The 19535-nt window shown below is 40.9% G+C and overlaps 1 protein-coding gene across 3 annotated transcripts in view; it reads right to left on the bottom strand.

Moving 5' to 3' along the window:
• Positions 1-16084, bottom strand: part of LOC122565378 (phospholipid phosphatase 2-like) — a 79357-nt gene extending 63273 nt beyond the window's left edge. Inside the window, exons 1-2 of one of the 3 annotated variants that reach the window (XM_043721292.1) lie at positions 15726-16084; positions 15212-15309 (exon numbers count right to left, since the gene is read on the bottom strand). In XM_043721292.1, the coding sequence (XP_043577227.1) occupies positions 15212-15266 (55 nt within the window). In that variant the 5' untranslated portion in view covers positions 15267-15309; positions 15726-16084. The other 2 variants (XM_043721293.1, XM_043721294.1) reach the window with 2 other exon arrangements.
• Positions 16085-19535: the final 3451 nt, after the last annotated feature.

Raw genomic sequence — 19535 nt, 5'->3', positions numbered from 1 at the left:
TGGGGAGTTCTTGGACTAAGGGGGACAGGACCGTGTAGAGGTATGCAGAGATGAGTTCGGTGGGGTAGGAGCAGGCTGAGATAATGGGTCGGCCGGGACAGTCGGGTTTGTGGATTTTGGGCAGGAGGTAGAAATGGGCGGTGCGGGGTTGTGGGACTTTGAGGTTGGAGGCGGTGGATGGGAGATCTCCTGAGGTGATGAGGTTATGGATGGTCTGGGAGATGATGGTTTGGTAGTGGGAGGTGGGGTCATGGTCAAGAGGGCAGTAGGAGGAGGTGTCCGGGAGCTGGCGTTTAGCCTCAGCGGTGTAAAGATCGGTGCGCCAAACTACCACCGTGCTTCCCTTGTCTGCCGGTTTGATAGTGAGGTTGGGGTTGGAATGGAGGGACCTTTGTATTTAAGGTGTTCCCATGTGTGGTGCCATTATACACTTTTCACTATACTCTGTACTTGGGTACATGACAATAAAAAAAAATCTGAATCTTAGTCAATATTTATCCTTCAAAATCACACAAGTTACATGTTCATTATTACATTAGTCTATAGGAGCTTGCTACATGCAAATTGGTAGCTTCAATTTGTTATAGGAAGATTGAAATCAGGGGTCAGTCATTTAGCCCCTCCAGCCAGTCTCACCATTCAATTAGATCAGAGCTGATGTGTTACAACAGTGAATGCACTTCAGAAGCAACTGGCTGCTGAGAATCTTTTGAGTTCTTGCATTTTGAAAGATGCTTCATAAGTGCAAACTTTGTTGTTTGTTTGTAGAAGCAATGTTGACTTGAAATTCACCCTGCAGGCCAAAAAGACTTATCCTTCAATCGACACCACTGAAAACAAATTACCTGGCCATTATCATTTACTATGGGAGCTTGTTGAGTGCAACTTGTTGCTCATTTCCTACAGCAGTTAGTACATTCAAAAATATTTCATTGGCTCTAATGATTTGACAGTCTACAGATCATGGAAGTTGCTAGTCAAAATGCAAGAATTGATTTTTTTGAAAAGGATGTCTGCAGCAATTGGTACATTGACATTCCTTCTTGAAGCACAGCAGCAGAACAATTCTGTAAACAAAGTCAAAGTCAGTGGGAGATCAGATCAATCTTTACCTTAGACTGCAACTCAATACCTGACATTGAGAGACGAACATCATAATAAACATGCTCTTCTAACTTGCATCCCAAAAATGTTAGAATTTTGCAGTAATGAGAAAAAAGTTGAATTTTCAAACATTATTTTATACTGCTCCCCCAGAGAAAAAGCTGAGTTGGGAGTTTTTGTTTTAAAAATAAAGAATGAAACCATTCTGCATAGTGTACTCTAGTGCCACTTCACTGCCACAGGGAAACCCAGCAATCAAAAGTATACATATTGGAAGCTCCCATTTCAAATGGAAAACTCCCAAACTCAGATGCAGACAGAACATGGCTGAAAATGTGTTGCTGGAAAAGCGCAGCAGGTCAGGCAGCATCCAAGGAACAGGAGAATCGACAGGAATCCTGAAGAAGTGCTTATGCCCGAAACGTCGATTCTCCTGTTCCTTGGATGCTGCCTGACCTGCTGCGCTTTTCCAGCAACACATTTTCAGCTCGGATCTCCAGCATCTGCAGTCCTCACTTTCTCCTTGCAGACAGAACATGAACATGATTAAAAAAAAAGTTGTAGATACAAGCCCTCAAATAACGTGCAAGAGAAGCAGCAAATATATAGATTATATATATATATATATAGACTGGAAGATGTGCTGATATGACCACTGATGTGACCAATTCGAAAATGATAATTTATCAACCAACACCGATAGCAATTTCCTTCAACATTAAGCAGTTGAGCATGTCAGCGAAGAGGTGAAAATGATCCTTCCTTTACCTCAGCTGCTCATAGAACTGTTAAAAGCTGCACAGAATTTGTATTTGTATGGGCCAACATCAACAAAGCCCAATGTGCGTCAGTTAGTGTAGGATTGAAGATTACATTTCTTGTCTGATGCAGTTTTGATCTCCAGTTGAAAGCAAGAGATTCGCATCAGAGCTTCACATTAATCTGCATCCCTGGCAACTGCGAGGTCAAACAGTGGGAGTCTTGCACTTAATATTCAAACGCTTCTGCAAGGTTTTCAAAAAGTTTTACAATGACTCAAATGGAGTCAACCAGAACAAGTAGAGAATTCCAGTAAAAGTTCACAGAATATGTAAACAATGCTCCTCCCCACCAGAACAATATAAACACAAACAGAACCATTTATTGATTCAGGTAGAAACCTTTTGTTAAAGGGTTACAGATAGTCCTGCACTGTTTTTACTGTAGATTGGTGTAGCAGTGTAATCCAGATTGTAATATGCAGCACACGTGGAACTGAGCTCATTCCAACCGCAAGACAATAGTGCCCCACTTGAATCAGATCTTTGTTGCTGACCAATTTCCCCTCATGCTTTCCAGTCAGTTGCAAAATTCAGAATGATCAACATTTGAAAACAAAACAAACTAAAGAAAAGTTGAAATAAATTAAGAAAAAAAGTCAGATCCCCTTCCCAACTCCGAAAACCTTATCAGAGAAACTTAACAGTGAAGAGCACATTCAGCCCAATGCGTTCATTCCAGCTCTCAGGTAGAGCTTTCCGATTCCTTCCACTCCCTATAACATGGTACATGTGCTTCCCCTCAAAAATATTTATCCAATCTCCTTTTGAACATCATTATTGGATATGCTTCCATCACCCATTTTGGCTGCACATTTCAGATCTTAACTGTCTGTGTAAATAAATGCTTCCTCTTTTTCTATTGCCAACCAATGTGTGCCCATTACTTTAGTATGTTCTTGTAACAGGAATTACCACTAAAAGATTAACTCTTTCCAAAATACAAGTCAGTCTTTGAGCTCCTCACTGTGAAGATACAACACTTGGCTACCAGTCTCCTTTTTTAGAACAGTTTCAGAAGTCACTTTAGATATATTTTGGTTTTGTTTTAAGAAAAAAGCAACATAATTTGCCTATCCTGGCAAGATAATTGGAACAAGAATCCTTGCCAGAATTGGTCTAAGCCACAGAAAACTGACCGACCATATCTAATTCATTAAAGAGGTATTAAGTAGGCAGAGCAGGGAAAGATTGTACAGTCACAATTGATAGTTTTGGTATTGTTGCCAGCCCTGGACAAACGCGAGATCACTGCCTGTTCAAACAACCAGAATTTAATTCAAAAGAACATAATTGCCAGATTTATTGAAGTCTGCCAAAAGAGAAAATTTCAAAGATCCCACAAAGTCACTGCAATGTCATCAGCAGTGGCTCAGTGGGGAATACTTTCACTTCTGGGATCAGAAGATCATTAACACATATTGCACTCCCATGATTAAAGATACAATCCAGGCTAACACTTCAGTTTCAGGACTGAGGATGTTGCTTTGCAGGACATATTGCTTTTCAAATGAGATGTGAAACCAGATGGTGGGGGAATGGAGGAAGAGAGCTCATGGAAACTTATAAAATTCTAATAGGACTACACAGCATTAACATAGCAAGATGTTTCTCATGACTGGGGAGCCCAGAACCAAGGGTCACAGTGTAAAGATACAGGGAGGTCATTTAGAACGGAGATGAAGAGAAATTTCTTCACCCAGGGAGCCTGTGGAATTCTCTGTGACAGAAAGTGGTTGAGGTCAAAACACTGAATGCTGCTAAGAAGGAGTTAGTTAAAGTTCTTAGAACCAAAGGGATCAGGAGGATATGAGAAGAAAACTTGAACAGGGCCCTGAATTAGATGATCAGCCATGGTCGTATTGAATAGTAGTGCAGGTACTATAGGGCCAAATAATCTCTTGTTTTCTATATTTTTATGTTAAGCCATAAATGTCCTATTTTCTTTCTTTAGACCAACAGAGAGGCTCACAAAGCACAATTTCAAAGAGGAGCATGGGCATTTTCCTTGTTGCCCTGGCCAATCATTATCCTTCAACCAACATCACAAAAGGAAGGTTCACTGGATGTGAAACATTAACTCAAATTTCTTTCCGTAGATGCTGCCAGACCTGTTCTTTTTTCACTAACATTGACTGATTATTATAACATTGCTGGTTGCAGGGTATCCAGATAAATGCATGCTGTTGCCACTATTGAAAATGGAATGATTCAAATGGCTGATGTTTTTGTTGGGTCTCAGAATCTGTTGCTGGAACTCTATCCCTCATTAACCCTATAATTTGGTGAAAAGCGCCTGTATATTTGGAGTTCCATACAAATTGGGTAAACACATTGTTGCAACTTACAGACCGAGTCATGTATTAATTTACGTACACATAGAAAGGAAAAAGGGGGTCATGGACATCAGTTTCTCTTTGCAAAACGATCCACACAGAATGTACAGATCATTATTTGGACTCTTTCAAGAAATAAAAATGTGCCAGATCTGTAGCCCTCTTTATCAAGGTCAGAATATCATAACTCCTGGGATACCTACACTGTTACTTCATGACATTACGACTAGGTAGTATCATATTTGGATGTTAAACAATGACTCCAACGGCTTATCAGGTGATCATGGAAGATCTCTTTTGCTGTAAGAACAGAAATGGATTTCTCCCTGTGTCATGATCAATACTTCACCCTCAAACCACAAGAGAAAAACTGATGTTCTGACTTTCCCGAGCACTGAAAGGTTACCGTGTTTCCAGAGTTTTCAAAGTGCTTTTAGAAATAATTCCCTGTCTGAGAGAAACTGATTTACAGAAAGCAAGTAAATCACTCTAGAAAATCAAGTTCCTTCTTAAAGGTTGCTGCTTATGGCAACTGGTATTGAACTGATCTCAATAATTCAATCACCGAAGCTTCTTTATCACCTGAGTCAAGAGGCAAAGTCACAGCAACATACCAATGTGATTCTCTATCCTAGGATCCACTGCTCATAAAAAAGTACTTTGCGCAGTGACTTTAAAATCAGGTCGCTCAGTCACAAATACATTCGTGACTTCATTAAGAATTTCACAGTCAGAGTTTCAGCAATTCCTTTCCAGTTAAAATGGCAATGGTCTGTTCCTGTTTGAATCATAGGTCAAGTTGCTACAGCACAAGCACCCTCCACAAGCTCAGACAACTCTCAGATGTATATATAGTGTAATTAGATTATACCAGCAGAAAAAACCACATCGTGAAACAGCAGAACGATCAAAAGAGAGGGAATTCAGTGTGAAGAATTGACTCAGTGCAGTGAACAACTGTTCGCCTTAACAAGAGATAGGTTCACAGTAACAACAGAACAAATGCTAGTTACTTTATTCCAAATACGCACAGTAAGGTCATTGACACATAGTGACATCTTTCAAAGTTATGCAAATAGTGTAATGAGAAAGACATTTTATACCAGGTTTCCATGAGACCCATTAAAGTATTAATGCACAAAATTTTTTTTTGGTCACAAAGCAAATATAGGCCAACTATAGAAACGTTTAGGAACGCAAAATTGTGGACAGGTAGTAATACGGGCTTGATTTTAACTCCTCTTGCCTGTTTTCTGTCAAACGTTAAGGGCAATTAAAATGGAAAAAGGGATTTATTACTCTTAGTTTCTGCATTGAGCTGGTTTACTGCAATTTCAAATTGCAAGTGGCAGGGACACCTAATCCAAATGGGCCAGGTCCTCTTCAAATGGATACACCTGGCTCTGATGTCAACCTAGTTTGTAACTCTAACCTGAGGGTGAAGCTGCAGAAGGACAAGTTCTTCCATGTCAGCCAACTAAACAAACAGCAACAGCAGCCAGGGCTGTACACAAGCCAAAGTACACTTTGAAGTTTCCTTGCAAGCTAATGCACATACATAAATTTCTGAAGGAAACTTTGGGCCTACACTGGCCCAACTTGGTTCCCATACTTCCCTCGCTCCCGCACAACTGCCACCACCACCCCTGCCTCCCCCAGGTTTTCTTCACCAACTGTGACACGCTTAAAACACTTTGATGGGATGTGGCCATTGCTGGCAAGGCCAACATTTGTTGTCAATCCTCATTCTGTCTTTGAGAATAGCCAGGATAATCTGAAGTCACAAGTAGGCCAGACTGAGTAAAGGTGGCAGATTTCCTTCTCTAAAGAACAACAAACAGCAATTTTAAAAGTTTTGTGGCACCATTATTTAGAGGAGGGCCAAATTCCAAACTTTCCTACATTTATTAACAGAGTTGAAAATTCCAACTGCTCCAGTGGTGGGTCACCAGGCCTTCTGGATTGTTGGCCTAGTTACATTACCACCATCTTTCCATTCATTCACCATGTCCCCCACGGAACAGTTACTGCGTGCTTGGGGACCATAGCCTTGGGTTACTGCTGCCCAGTTTGATTGGTCATGCAACCACGCCACACCAAGATTAATGGCTGGTTCAATCTGGAAGTCAGCAATTGAGAGGAGCTTTAACATGACTGCCATTAAAATAACTGCCATATTCCCTCCACGACATCAAAATAGAGTACAATATTTCAAAAAGAAAAATCAACTGTGCTTGTTGGTTTCTAAGTTAAGCAAGCCCATATTAAACCACACAACTTCATGTCAAATCTTATTCTACCCACTGAACATAAATCATTAGTCCACTTTAGGATGATTGCTTTTGGAGACAGTGGAATTCATGTACGACCATAAAGTGCATTCAGTTATTTGTATGCAGCCCAAGGGTTCTCTAAAAGTATTAGTGTGGTGCTGGAAAAGCACAGCAGGTTAGGCAGCATCCGAGGAGCAGGAAAATGAAAAGAAAACCGATGTTGTGGACAAAAGCCCTTCATTAGGATTCCTGATGAAGTGTTTTCGCCTGAAACGTTGATTTTTTCCTGCTCCTCAGATATTGTCTGACCTGCTGTGCTTTTCCAGCAACACTCTAATCTTGACTCTAATCTCCAGCATCTGGAGTATTCACTTTCACCTACTTCTCCATGAGGATCCCCATACCTCACTACCATTTACCCAGACAATTAGAAAAGCTGCACTCTAGGTTTTGCTGACAGCAGCCACAGCTGAGGCTAACTATCAAAACACCTTGCGTTTGTCGTCTAATTCATAATGGAATTTTGTCATCTAATTCATAATGGAATTTATTAGCATCTGTCAATGGAATATTAGAAGCTACTGATGAAAGTGATTATATTTTCTTCTCTCAGTTCCCAACTCCACCCAGGACATGAGTGAACAATTCATATTAATGCACACGAACATTACTTGAAACTCTAGTCAGCAGTAAAGTTACTACTTGACAAGATGATCACAAAGTATTGCCATTTTAGCCTCAAGTCTGTACCACGGTCAAATTAGTACATGGTCAGTCTGCATCTCAAGTCTATCTACCTACTTTGAATGCCCTGGCCTATCAAGAATCTGCTATTCTTATTTTTAAAGTTTTTAACTGGTTGAGCTTCAGAAACATTTGGAGGAGTGTACAGAATAGCATTCCAGGATTTAAATGCTGCTCCATCACAGTGAATTCCAGCCATTAAGTTTTTATAAAGGGTGGATCAGAAACAATTTCCTAACGGACAGAAATTCACAGCTTTAAAATCTCTAACCTCGTTCAAAGCAAGCATTACAAATGAAACTCAAGATCATTTACACATAATGTTCTGTGGGGCACCAAGCTGTGTGGACCCTGACAACAAGAGAAATGTTTCTTTCTTTCTTTCTTTCTTCAGCGTTGACATCTCTCACTTTGGCAGAATTCAAGCATACATGCAGGCACAAACAGTTTCATGATGTTCCAGAGGCTAAAGAAAGTAGGAATCTAAAAATCTAGGACCTCGATGGCAAAAGGGAATTTTCTTAACATCTCAATGCAATCTCAAACACAGTGCCGTTTTTGATCTGTGTATGAAAGTATCCAAGTAAAGCTGTCTCCATTCTACTCCGACGAACAAACACTAACCATTGTTAAATACAGTGGGGCGAGCAGACCCAACTCTTCTGTATGTTGGCAAAACTTCTTTCTGTGACAACAGAAAACTGTTGTTTAAAAGTGAGACAGCAAGCGAGAGAGAGAGAGAGAAAAGAAGTGCTTATAATTAGTCAACTGCTCTCTAATACTGAAACAGAATGTCAGGGAAGGTGAACTGCCAACCAGAAATTAAATTTCTTGTTGATGTGTGCACTCATCCAGGAGAACAGTTCCATGGGCACTAGCCAACTTTTTGTACCTCATCTAATTGGCTGTTCTCCATATGGGCTCAGTCTTACTGTCAGCACACTGAAGATGGATGAGATGCAAGGACAAAGGGTTGATTTATTCTTCTCTAACCAGGATGATGTGACCAAATATAACACAAGTTACTACGCTGATTAAAAATGTGCACAAGGCTTTGTGCCACTCAGGGCAGCAATTCTACCAATCTGAACAATACAGGGCACCCACAAAGAAAACCTTACCGTCAGCAAGGAAAGAGGAAGGAAATCAACTTTGCACAAAACAAACATGAACTGCATAATAGGGACAAAGTGAGGGCTGCAGATGCTGGAGATCAGAGTCGGGACTGTGGTGCTGGGAAGGCACTGCAAGCCAGACAGCATCCGAGGAGCAGGAGAATCGACATTTCGGGCATAAGCTCTACATCAGGAATGAGGCTTCTGGGTTGTGGGGCTGAAAGATAAATGGAAGGGGGGTCGTGGGGCTGGGAATAGGGAAGATAGGTGAGAATGCATGGTGGGGCAGCCCCGTGGCTCAGTGGTTAGCACTGCTGCCTCACAGCACCAGGGACCCAGGTTCCATTCCAGCGTTGGGTGACGGTCTGGTGTGGAGTTTTCACATTCTCCCTGTGTCTGCGTGGGTTTCCTTTGGGTGCTCCGGTTTCCTCCGACAATCCAAAGATGTGCAGGTCAGGTGAATTGGCCGTGCTAAATTGCCCATAATGTTAGGTACATTAATCAGAGGGAATGGGTCTGGATGGGTTACTCTTCGGAGGGTCGGTGTGGACTTGTTGGGCCGAAGGAGTGTGGGGAATCTAATCAAATGCAATAGGTATATGAATGTGGGGGAGAAGGTGATAGGTCGGAGAGGAGTGTGGAGCAGATTTGTCTATTGCATTCTCAACTACCTTCCTCCCCCCAAGCCCCACCCCACCTCCCATTTATCTCTCAGCCCCCTGGCCCAGAAGCTTCATTCCTAATGAGGTGCTTATGCCCAAAACGTCTATTATCTGCTTCTTGGATGCTGCTGACCTGCTGTGCTTTTCCAGCACCACACTCTCATGAACTGCATCATCGCCAGGAAGAAAGAAGAAAAAAAGACTTGCATAGGTATTACACTTTTCATAACAACTGGACATCCCAAGGTGCTTCACAGACATAGTAGTACATTTGAAGTGTAGTTACTCTGCAATATAAGGAACAAATACATACGCCACTCACCACATCAAAAGAAAAACAGAAATACAAGTTTGATGCTGTGGTGTTTGCTCCATAATACAGTACAGTACATACCAGCACTATTATTGTTGAAGAAGGATGAGTTACATTAAAAAGGTGTATTGTTGTCATTTTAATGTTGCTTACTACAGCTGCTAGGATGTCTAACATCTGGCGTCATTGTGCACGTGCTTTGTGTTAAATTACATTGGTCTAAAACAACCAGCAAGAGTGAGTCAGTTAGTGATTTTTGCTCAAAAAGAAAGCAAACACTTCAAAAAGTAATTGAAATTAATGTTAATTGCATTTTGTTCTCAATATGTGGACACGTAATACTACAATGAATTTGCCTATGAGTGACAATATGATAGTACCTCATGATCAGAGGCATGCTCATACAAGTACTTTTTACAAGTCAAGAATAACTGGCATCAACCCTTAGACTTGATAAAATGAAAGAATGCATGCAAGGGAACTCGAAAAAAAATGCTGAGCACACAAAACCAAATGCTAAAAATCTTTTAAAAGGGAAAGGCTGCAGCAAAAAGTTAGTACTTTATCTTCCAGCATGTGAACTTGAGACATGACCACTATGCGATGCGAAACCCTACACATTGTGGTTACTGATGTACTCGTGATCTGCCACAATCATACTGTTGTATTGGCGTAAGCTTTCATATCAAGGAGATGAGAGTAATTTAGTACTGCAGAATGTGACAAACCTATATTACACTTCCTTGTATCTATGCAAGTTCATTATACCATAGGCACTTGCATATTTGGGTTCAAGCCCTGCACTGTAGCAAGTTCCCTCAGCATGGCATGCTGCAAGCGAACGGAGGTCAGTAAGACGGAGACAGATTTTTATACCATTGGGTCATATGATGAAACAAGCATGCCCATTAAAAGATATAATGCAACTCTGCAGTGAGACATAACACTGTAGCATGTTTCTACTCTACATGCTTAGCATTTATGGGGTGAAGCAGTGTCAACTCTGAAGAGATTTTAAACTTTCAGTCTAATTCAGAAATCAAACCCCTTTTTGAGATTGAAGAGAAGTGGCTGCAAATGATAGTGGAGGCAGGATTTTAAAACCTCACGGTACTTCTGAAGTTTATTTACTTGGGTGTCAACTTAAAAGTTCAGCAAATACTTGTTTCTACTGTGCTCCCTAAAATATATACAATGTTTAATCACTGGCATTGGCAGACTGTTCATACCTGAAACTAGATGAGTTGTGCTTTATACAAGCCCTGGAGAACTGCAGTTCAAGCTAAGGTATAAACATGTTGTAAACACTGTACTGATGGGTTAATGCCAGCCATTGAAATATGTCATCAAATGGTGACTAACTTGCTGTTTATTTTAAATCATTTACATTTCAAACTTTTTCAGAGTCTTGCATTCCTCTAAAAATGGTTTCAGTATCATCGCAACTTGTCAAATATTTTTCACTTATAAAGTCATGGTCTGAGCTGCAGTTTTACATTCTGAAGCCATTAAAGTTTTGAAACAGCAGATAAAAAATGTCAAACTACTAAAAATATTAATTAAATATAGACATTTAAAGTAGCTGACTTCTCTAACACACAACATACAAGCTGCCTTAATGAGCAGTTGCTGAACTGATTCTCAATGTGGTTTCATGAAAAAGATCAGAATGCTGTGAACTTGAATTAGCACCATAAACCTGACCACCCAAATTTCCTCTTGCTACAAACAAATTTACGATCATTAACCTGAAACCCTGAAGTTTGAGTGATTGAACAATTTTAAAAATTTTCCATCCTCATTTGCAAATCTATCTTTGGTCTTGTCTCTTCCCATCTCTATTCTTCCCCAATCCCCTTATCTGTGCAATCGCACACGTGAATTAGGTTAAGTAGGCACTTTGGCCCCTCAAGCCTGAACTGCCATTCAATAAGATCCTGGATGATCTGATTTATTCCATATACTGGACAAACCACACACCAATCCCCAACCCTGATAACCTTACATCCCTTTCCTTCTCTAAGTTGGACCTCTTGTAATTGTAATACTCCACATTGGTGCCTATGCATTGAGAAGCCTTTGGCTCAGCCTCTTGAATTCCCCTCCCCACCACTCTCCTTGCTTTGCTCCTTTAAGATACTTCTTAAAACCTACCTCTTTCACATAGCTTTTGGTCATCTGAACTGGTATCTGCATATGTCACATTGCATCATACTTTGTTTCATAATTTTCCTGTCAAACCCACTGAGGTGTTTCATTATGTTAAACTGTGCTAATAAGTCATTAGTTAAACTGCAGACTTCAGTGGCTCAAAATACAACTTAGTAGTTTCAGTTTGATATCAATACAAGTCTAAATATAGTTATTAATCTGTTTGGACATGTTATGTCAAACGCTTATGGCAGATGGGTCTTGAATTCAAACTTTTGGCCCAGAGGAAATGACACTACCACTGCACCATAAGACAATTATAAATTTAATTATAGCAATGGATAAAATAGAGTTGAACTAGAGTTGGCCTTGCTACTTTGTGCTAATGGAGGCCCTTAAGTGAATAATAAACACACTAGACTAACACATGAAACTTCTACCACACCAAAAATTAAATGTTCCCAATCCTACACTATTTGAGTTAAGCTGATTGTGTGCATTTTAATCTTTGGCCCCAGTAATAGCTAATTGAACTTGACTATGTGTACAGACAAACTCTTAAAAGAATAAGTGTTGAGAGGTGGGACTACTTGAGAATAAAAACACTTTCCTGATGACTTTCCTTCAAATCACTTTGTGCAAGACACATCAGGATTGGCCTTGATAGAGGTTTCTACTTCCAGCAAACTGTGTGGCAAGCAGCTCTTCCTGAGATCCAGCAGTACAACCAACTAAAAGACATAACTTCACCAAAAGTATGTCATTAACCTCAAATCTCAACCCCATTCTGCACAAACTCAAACTTCTCCACTCCCAGCAGGAAAACCTCCCAATCTGTGGGCCATTTACATCTGCAATTCTATACTCATCAACAATCGCACTGTAATAGCTGAACCCAAGTTTAACTTGGTCACTTCAAGACAATAAGACTCAAACCTGCTTGTGTCTGAGCACAGAACTAGACTTTTATTAAAAATTATATTCAAAAAGGGCAGAAATTACTATACATTCTGCTAACCTTAGATTAATGTCATTGGTTTAGCATTGCAGATGGGTTTGAAATCCTGGTCCTAATATTACTACTTAAATATTATTGAAAACACATTTAAATAGTTGTGGCTACTATTAAGTATTATTATTGGCTGATCTGCTCCAGCTTCAGGCAAAAATCCAAAATGCCACAAAAAAGGAAAATAGACTAAATTAAAAAGGCCCAAGTCAGGAATAATGGTGGAAAATTTCGCCTGAGTTGTGCAGCTATAAATGGCACTCCAAGTTCAGAACCATCCACAGCAATACAAACCACTTCACTGGCAGCTAATTTGTCACTATGGCAGCAACATACATTACATATAGATGTATTACAACCATGTATCAATACGTCTCCCTAACTAATGTCTTCCACCACTTGGAAGGGCAAGGACAGCAGGGGCATGACCCAAAATCACAGATTATTCAAACTTTTCCATTCTTTACTTGTTTCCAGATCAAGCCCTCCAGCTCCCTACATAACAATGTTATGGGAGTACCTACACTGTGTGGTATGCAGTAACTGGAGAGCCCAGCTCACCATTATCTTGAGAAGAACAATGAGCACAGGCAACATAAACTGGCCATGTCTCTCGCTGGGCTGAAATTCCTTTGCTTCTTTTAAGGCCAACTTTAATCATTTAGGAGCTTTCAGAAAACCCACCATAGATGCTGGCAGACCTGCTAAATACACTGACAATATTTTCTTTTCTTTGTATTAGACTTTATGACATGACACTCCAGTGCAGACACAAGTTTTGTCACTAGACCTCAAGGACGACTTTACAGGGTCAACAGAGCTAAATTTGCCATTGTCAGTTCTGGTACCTTGGTTGCTGCCAGACAATTCATCCAATTCCATTTTTTTTTGCCTTTCTAGCATTTGTTACAAATAAATGGTGGTTTCCTTCTCTTTAACGAAAGGAACCCTTCTTCCTTACTGTGGCTTCTGTTTGACTCCAGACCCACAGTCATACTGCTGACAATTAACTACTCTCAAATGGTCTGGAAAGCCATTCAGTTGTAACATTTGCTGGAAAGAAAAATTGGATTGAAAGCAGACTGATCACCAGGCATCAACTGAGGCAGTAGAATGACAGCAGGAAACACAACCCTGTTGTGAACTCTACAAAGTCCTCCTTACTGGCATCTGGAGCTGGTGCCAGAACTGGGAGAGCTGTCTCAGACTAGTCAAGCAACAGCCTGTAAGAGTCTCCTTAGACAGCACCTTACAAACTCACAACCACTTTCATTTAGAAGGACAAGGGCAGCAAATACATGAAACACTATCACCTGCAAGTTCCCTTCCAAGCCACTCTCCACCCTGACTTGGAAGAATATCGTCGTTCCTTCAGTGTCACTGGGTCAAAATGTTAGAACACTCTCTCTAATGGCATTGTGGGTTTACAGACAGTAAATGGACTACAACAGTTCAAGGAGCAAACTCACCAGCACCTCTCAAGGTCAATGAATACTGGCTCAGCCAGCAACCCTCCAGTTCCATGAATTTTAAAAAATCATGGCACCCTCCAAAACATTTCCCAATGCAACTCCACTTCGTGGGAGCCCCCAGAGTGAAAATTGTGAGGGAGGAGGGTGCTTTGAGCGTTGCTTTGGGGTGAGGTGTGATGTCCATTACTGTTATCGAGTGGGGGGGGGGGTTGGGGTGGTAGTGAAGGGGGTTTCTTGACTTCACCTGCTTGAGGGGCAGGGGTCACAACACTAACCTGGACCAAGACTTGCCAACCAAGAAGGGCAATTAAAAAAAAGGCCACTTCAAACCATCCCAAAGCACTTGGCAGCCACAGAGGTACTTAAAGTCACCATTGGGAAATTTAATTCAATGTGTCAGCAACATTAAAGTCATTATTGGGAAATTTAATTCAATGTGTCAGCAACATTAAAACAACTTAAAGGCAGTGTCCTAACAGTCAGAGTCATCCAACACCCCCCACCCAACAAATACACCCACTTACAGTGCTTTAAATTGTCACAAAGTTAAAAATCACACAACACCAGGTGTTGTGGAGTGTAACATAACCACCTGATGAAGGGGTGGTGCTCCGAAAGCAAGTGCTTCCAAATAAACCTGTTGGACTATAACCTGGTGTTGTGTGATTTTTAATTCTGTCCACACAGTCAAACACCGTCACCTCCAAATCATTAAACTGTGACAGTTTAGAAAGGTATAAAATCCAGCTCGGATATGTGGACGGATAACCTCTCCACCCATTGCAACCCTCAAACAAATAAAAATCTTCCGGCACCAATGAATTTTTACAAATATATATTCTACAGCATTGGAGAAGTCTGTGAGTGTGCCTTTAACTAAGACGTGGATCCGCCTATACCGCACTCCCCTTGTGTTTCAAGGGAAAGATTGGAATGTAGAAACACGGTTTCCATCAGTTTTAGTTAGTTACCTGATGTTTATCCTTCCTCCCAACTCACTCTCTGCATGCACCCTTACGCAGAGCCCCCCCCCCAAAAAAAACTTAGCAAATCCTCAAAATTAAAGTCACGCCGTTGCATATTCAAATAAATTACAACGAGTCTCTGGGGCGGGAAAAGAAAGTGATATTTTCCGCAGATAAAAATTCAAAAGTCACCAGCAAACCTCTCAGTAAATTGTTATGAACTATACACACACAGAGAGAGACACTTACCCACAATCACACACAGGACATCCACCAGGACGAGAACAATCCTTTTTTCAAACATCCTGACACGGAAAGGTTTACAATCCTCTCTGGGTTTTCCGGAGCTATTTCGGTCGGGATATGAAGAAAACAAGAGGATTAAAAAGAACAGGGAGTAGGAACAAACTATTGAAGATCGCACATTAACAACAACAACAACAGCAGCAAACACACACAAAAATAAACTGAGCTGCAACCTGAATTTCCAGTTCTTCCGGAATCTTAAGTACCTGTCCCGATCTGCAATGCCACACGGACTATTGTTGGAATATTTTTTTTTCCCTTGGTTGCCTGTGCTTTCCTCTCTCTCTCCCTCTCTGCTGGTCACTTTCACCAGGAGTGAGACCACGGCTGAAATTCACACGTTGCAACTGAAACAGGAGTTGCTTTCTGCTCGCTGGCGGAACCCACTGGCTTTGTCCTCTACCTTTGCACGCACACACACACATACACAAACAACTGCATGAATGAGTTAACGAACCTTTAGTTCGCTGTTGTCCCAATCCAAAATGTTGTGGAGGGGAAAGACATCTGACGTCAGGCGCTGCTGAGGAATTGGCACAAACACAGGATGCTCCTGAGTGGACAGAAAGTTCAGTTCGAGCTGAATGGTTAAACCTACAGCCCACCCAGCCAAACCAAAACGATGCCTTTTCCTCCTCGCTTCCCCTTAAAGCTTGAATGCAAAACTTTTGAAGAAAGTGACCGCAAAGTTTCTCCAAACCTCCGCAATCAGCGGTTGCACCCGGTACTGGCTGCACCTTAAATTCAGTCCAAAGTCTAACCGTGGAGCACTTTCGTTGTGTTTTGGTTGGAAAATGACCGTGGAGTGTACCAGCTGCCACCCGCATAATGTTCAAAATCGCATGCCCCTCCGTCTTTTCCACACTGACATATCTCTCACCACCACCCCCACTTATAAATTTCCATGTGCACGTTTATAAAAGACATTGGTTTATCTGAATCTGCTACGTCACCATAGCACCCTTTTGCTCTGTTTTGCATTGTCCATCTCCTCAGTCTCTATTTTTGTTTGGGAGTTGGGAGGTCATGTTGCGGCTGTACAGGACATTGGTTAGGCCACTGTTGGAATATTGCGCGCAATTCTGGGCTATCGAAACTTGAAAGGGTTCAGAAAAGATTTACAAGGATGTTGCCAGAGGTGGAGGATTTGAGCAACAGGGGGAGGCTGAACAGGCCGGGACTGTATTCCCTGGAGCATCAGAGGCTGAGGGGAGGCCTTATAGGGGTTTATAAAATCGTGAGACGCATGGATAGGATAAATAGACAAAGTCCTTTCCCTGGGGTGGGGAGTCCAGAACTAGAGAGCATAGGCTTAGGGTGAAAGGGGAAAGATATAAAAGGGACCTAAGAGGAAACTTTTCACACGGAGGAATGAGCTGCCAGAGGAAGTGGTGGAGGCTGATACAATTACAGCATTTAAAAGGCATCTGGATGGGTATATGAATAGGAAGAGTTTAGAGGGATATAGGCCGGGTGCTGGCAAATGGGACTAAATTACGTTAGGATATCTGGTTGGCATGGACAGGTTGTACCAAAGGGTCTGTTTCCGTGCTGTACTTCTCTATGATTTTATGACTCTATGCTTTAAAATATGTATGGTAGAAATGTGGGACTTCAAATGGGGACCATTTGAGGTTTGAGTTGAAAATGTGTTGCTGGAAAAGCGCAGCAGGTCAGGCAGCATCCAAGGAGCAGGAGAATCGACGTTTCGGGCATGAGCCCTTCTTCAGGTTTGTCAGAAGTATCACCATATTCTAATCTCTGAAAATTATGCTTGATCTTCTCATCCTCCTCCAGTTTTCATGGTCACAAAGGTTGAGGACTATCAGTATTTTTACATTCAATGGGAAAATGCATCTGGATGGGTATATGAATAGGAAGGGATATGGGCGATGTGCTAACAAATGGGACAAGTTTAATTTAGGATATCTGATTGGCATGGACAAGTTGGACTGAAGGGTCTGTTTCCATGCTGTACATCTCTATGACTCTATGAGGGTGTCTCTGACAATGCCACCATTTGTTGCCTCCTCCTAACTGCCTTTGCACTGACTGAATTCCCTGACCATTTTAGAGAGTAGTTAATAATCTAACACATTACTATTTTGGTCTGTAGGCCAGACTGGGTACGGATGGTAGATTTCCTTACCTAAACAGCATTAGCAAGGCAGATGGGTTTTTTAATGACAATTGACGATAGTTTAACAGTAACCATTACTGACACTAGCTTTCAATTCTAGAATTATTAGTTGAATTTAAAATTGACCTTCTGCATGGTAAGCTTCAAAACCATGTCACAAGAGCATTAGACTGGACCTCTGACTATCGATACGACACTATTTCCTCTCTCTCTCTCTTATATAGATCCAAATCTCTGTCCAGCAATTAGGCATTGAGTTTACTATTGACATAATGTTGCACTATCAGAGGTATGGACTTTTGGATTAATCCCAACCAATCCTTCACATGTGAATGTAAACGATACCCTTGTCACTATCTGGAGAATAGCTGGTGAGTTCTTCTGCTGCCTTGAATTTATTATTGAACCAAATTGCTCAAAAATAGATAAACTTGTTTCTGAAACCACACTAAACTGGCAAGTATGTTTACTTAGAAGACAACTGTCACCAAGGTTTCATCGTCTATGAAGCACCTTAGGACATCATTACAAGGAGCTCTATAAATGCAATCTTTTTGTTCATTAACATTTCTTACAAACACTCCTTTTTGAGTAATTAGGTTGCAAATTGTGGCATTGAGTCCTTGTGGTGACGATCATAATAGCTTTGATTTTTAACTATACAGGTGGCTACTTGCAGTCTGGCTACTAGTGAAAGGTCATTATTGAGCAGAGATACCTCTCCCGCTTCATTGTATAGTAATCCCCACAGGAAGTGCATGGATGAACACATGACCAGCCTGTGATGTTCACATGGACAATAATCAATTCTTGATTATTCTAAACAAAAAGCAAGTTAATGTCTTTCAATGCTTTCTCCTTCCTGTTGTAAACCTCCATAATATAAATAAACTTCTAGTAACATTCCAGGATGCCTTGCAGTCACCTGCTTCCTGAAACACACTGGTTTAAAATCTTAGTGGCAAAATGACTGACCTAATTAATTTTTAAACTCCTTCAGAAAAATAAACCAACACCCTATATGCCACTATTTTGAAATTCAAATTCTTAAAAAATATATATATCTCCCATACATTCTATGTCAGTAATCTTAATTGCCATAGGGCACTAACAGTTCAATCCAGGTGCTGTGTTTATGCTAACAAACAGAATTGTAATGTAGAATATTGTAGTTACCAGAACATGTAGAGTTGAGAGTGATGCTAGGCACACATTTTTTTTCTTCTATTCTGCTATGAAGATTTCCTGTTTGCACAGGGTATAAGATACTAAGTAAATAGCTTCTGACTTAACCCTGAGTAATAATGAACACCCTAATCACAATATTGGATGATTATTTAAGAACGCCTTTCCTGATAGTATTCAACAGCATGGAATGTGTGACTCCTTATTGACACAGTTCATGGGGTAGGCCTTCTGTAAAGGAAAAGAGACAAAAGAGGCTTTTGAATATAACAACGGAAGGGGGCAAGCGACAGTCAACATGATAAAGAGATAGTGGACAAGTTTTGATGCAAGTTTGTATCCACGCCTACTGGTCATTCGGAAATTTGAGTTGTTGAATCATTGTGGATTCATCATGGATAACTCAGAATCTAAGGAATACAGTATGCTGATTGAATTGAATTGAATTTATTGCCATGTGTACTAAGGCAGAGTGAAAATCTTTGTCTTGCGAGCAATACAGGCAGATCACAGAGTTAAGTAGCATAGATAAGTAAATAATAGGTAAACAGCAGCAAAAGCAAAAACACAGGTGCAGGCGATTGTTAAGAGTTTGTGAGTCCATTCAGTATTCTAACAACAGTAGGGTAGAAACTGTTACGAAACCGGCTGGTGCATGTGTTCAGGCTTCTGTACCTTCTCCCTGATGGTAGAAGTTGTAGAAAAGCATTGCCAGAGTGGGATGGATCTTTGAGAATGCTGGCGGCCTTTCCTTGACAGCGGGCCTAGTAGATGGATTCTATAGATGGGAGGTTGGCCTTTGTGATTGTCAAGGCCGACTTCACCACTCTCTGTACCATCTCCGATCTTGAATGGTACAGTTGCCATAACAGGTAGTGATACGGCTAAAGTTATAAAAATAAGAATAGCAAACATTACATTTTGTCGTGAGCTCAGACTGTG

Source organism: Chiloscyllium plagiosum, chromosome 31 (genome assembly GCF_004010195.1).
Source record: "Chiloscyllium plagiosum isolate BGI_BamShark_2017 chromosome 31, ASM401019v2, whole genome shotgun sequence".
Classification (NCBI taxonomy): Eukaryota; Metazoa; Chordata; class Chondrichthyes; order Orectolobiformes; family Hemiscylliidae; genus Chiloscyllium; species Chiloscyllium plagiosum.
Note: the sequence above shows the minus strand (reverse complement) of the source record. Positions and strands in the feature narration are given on the sequence as shown.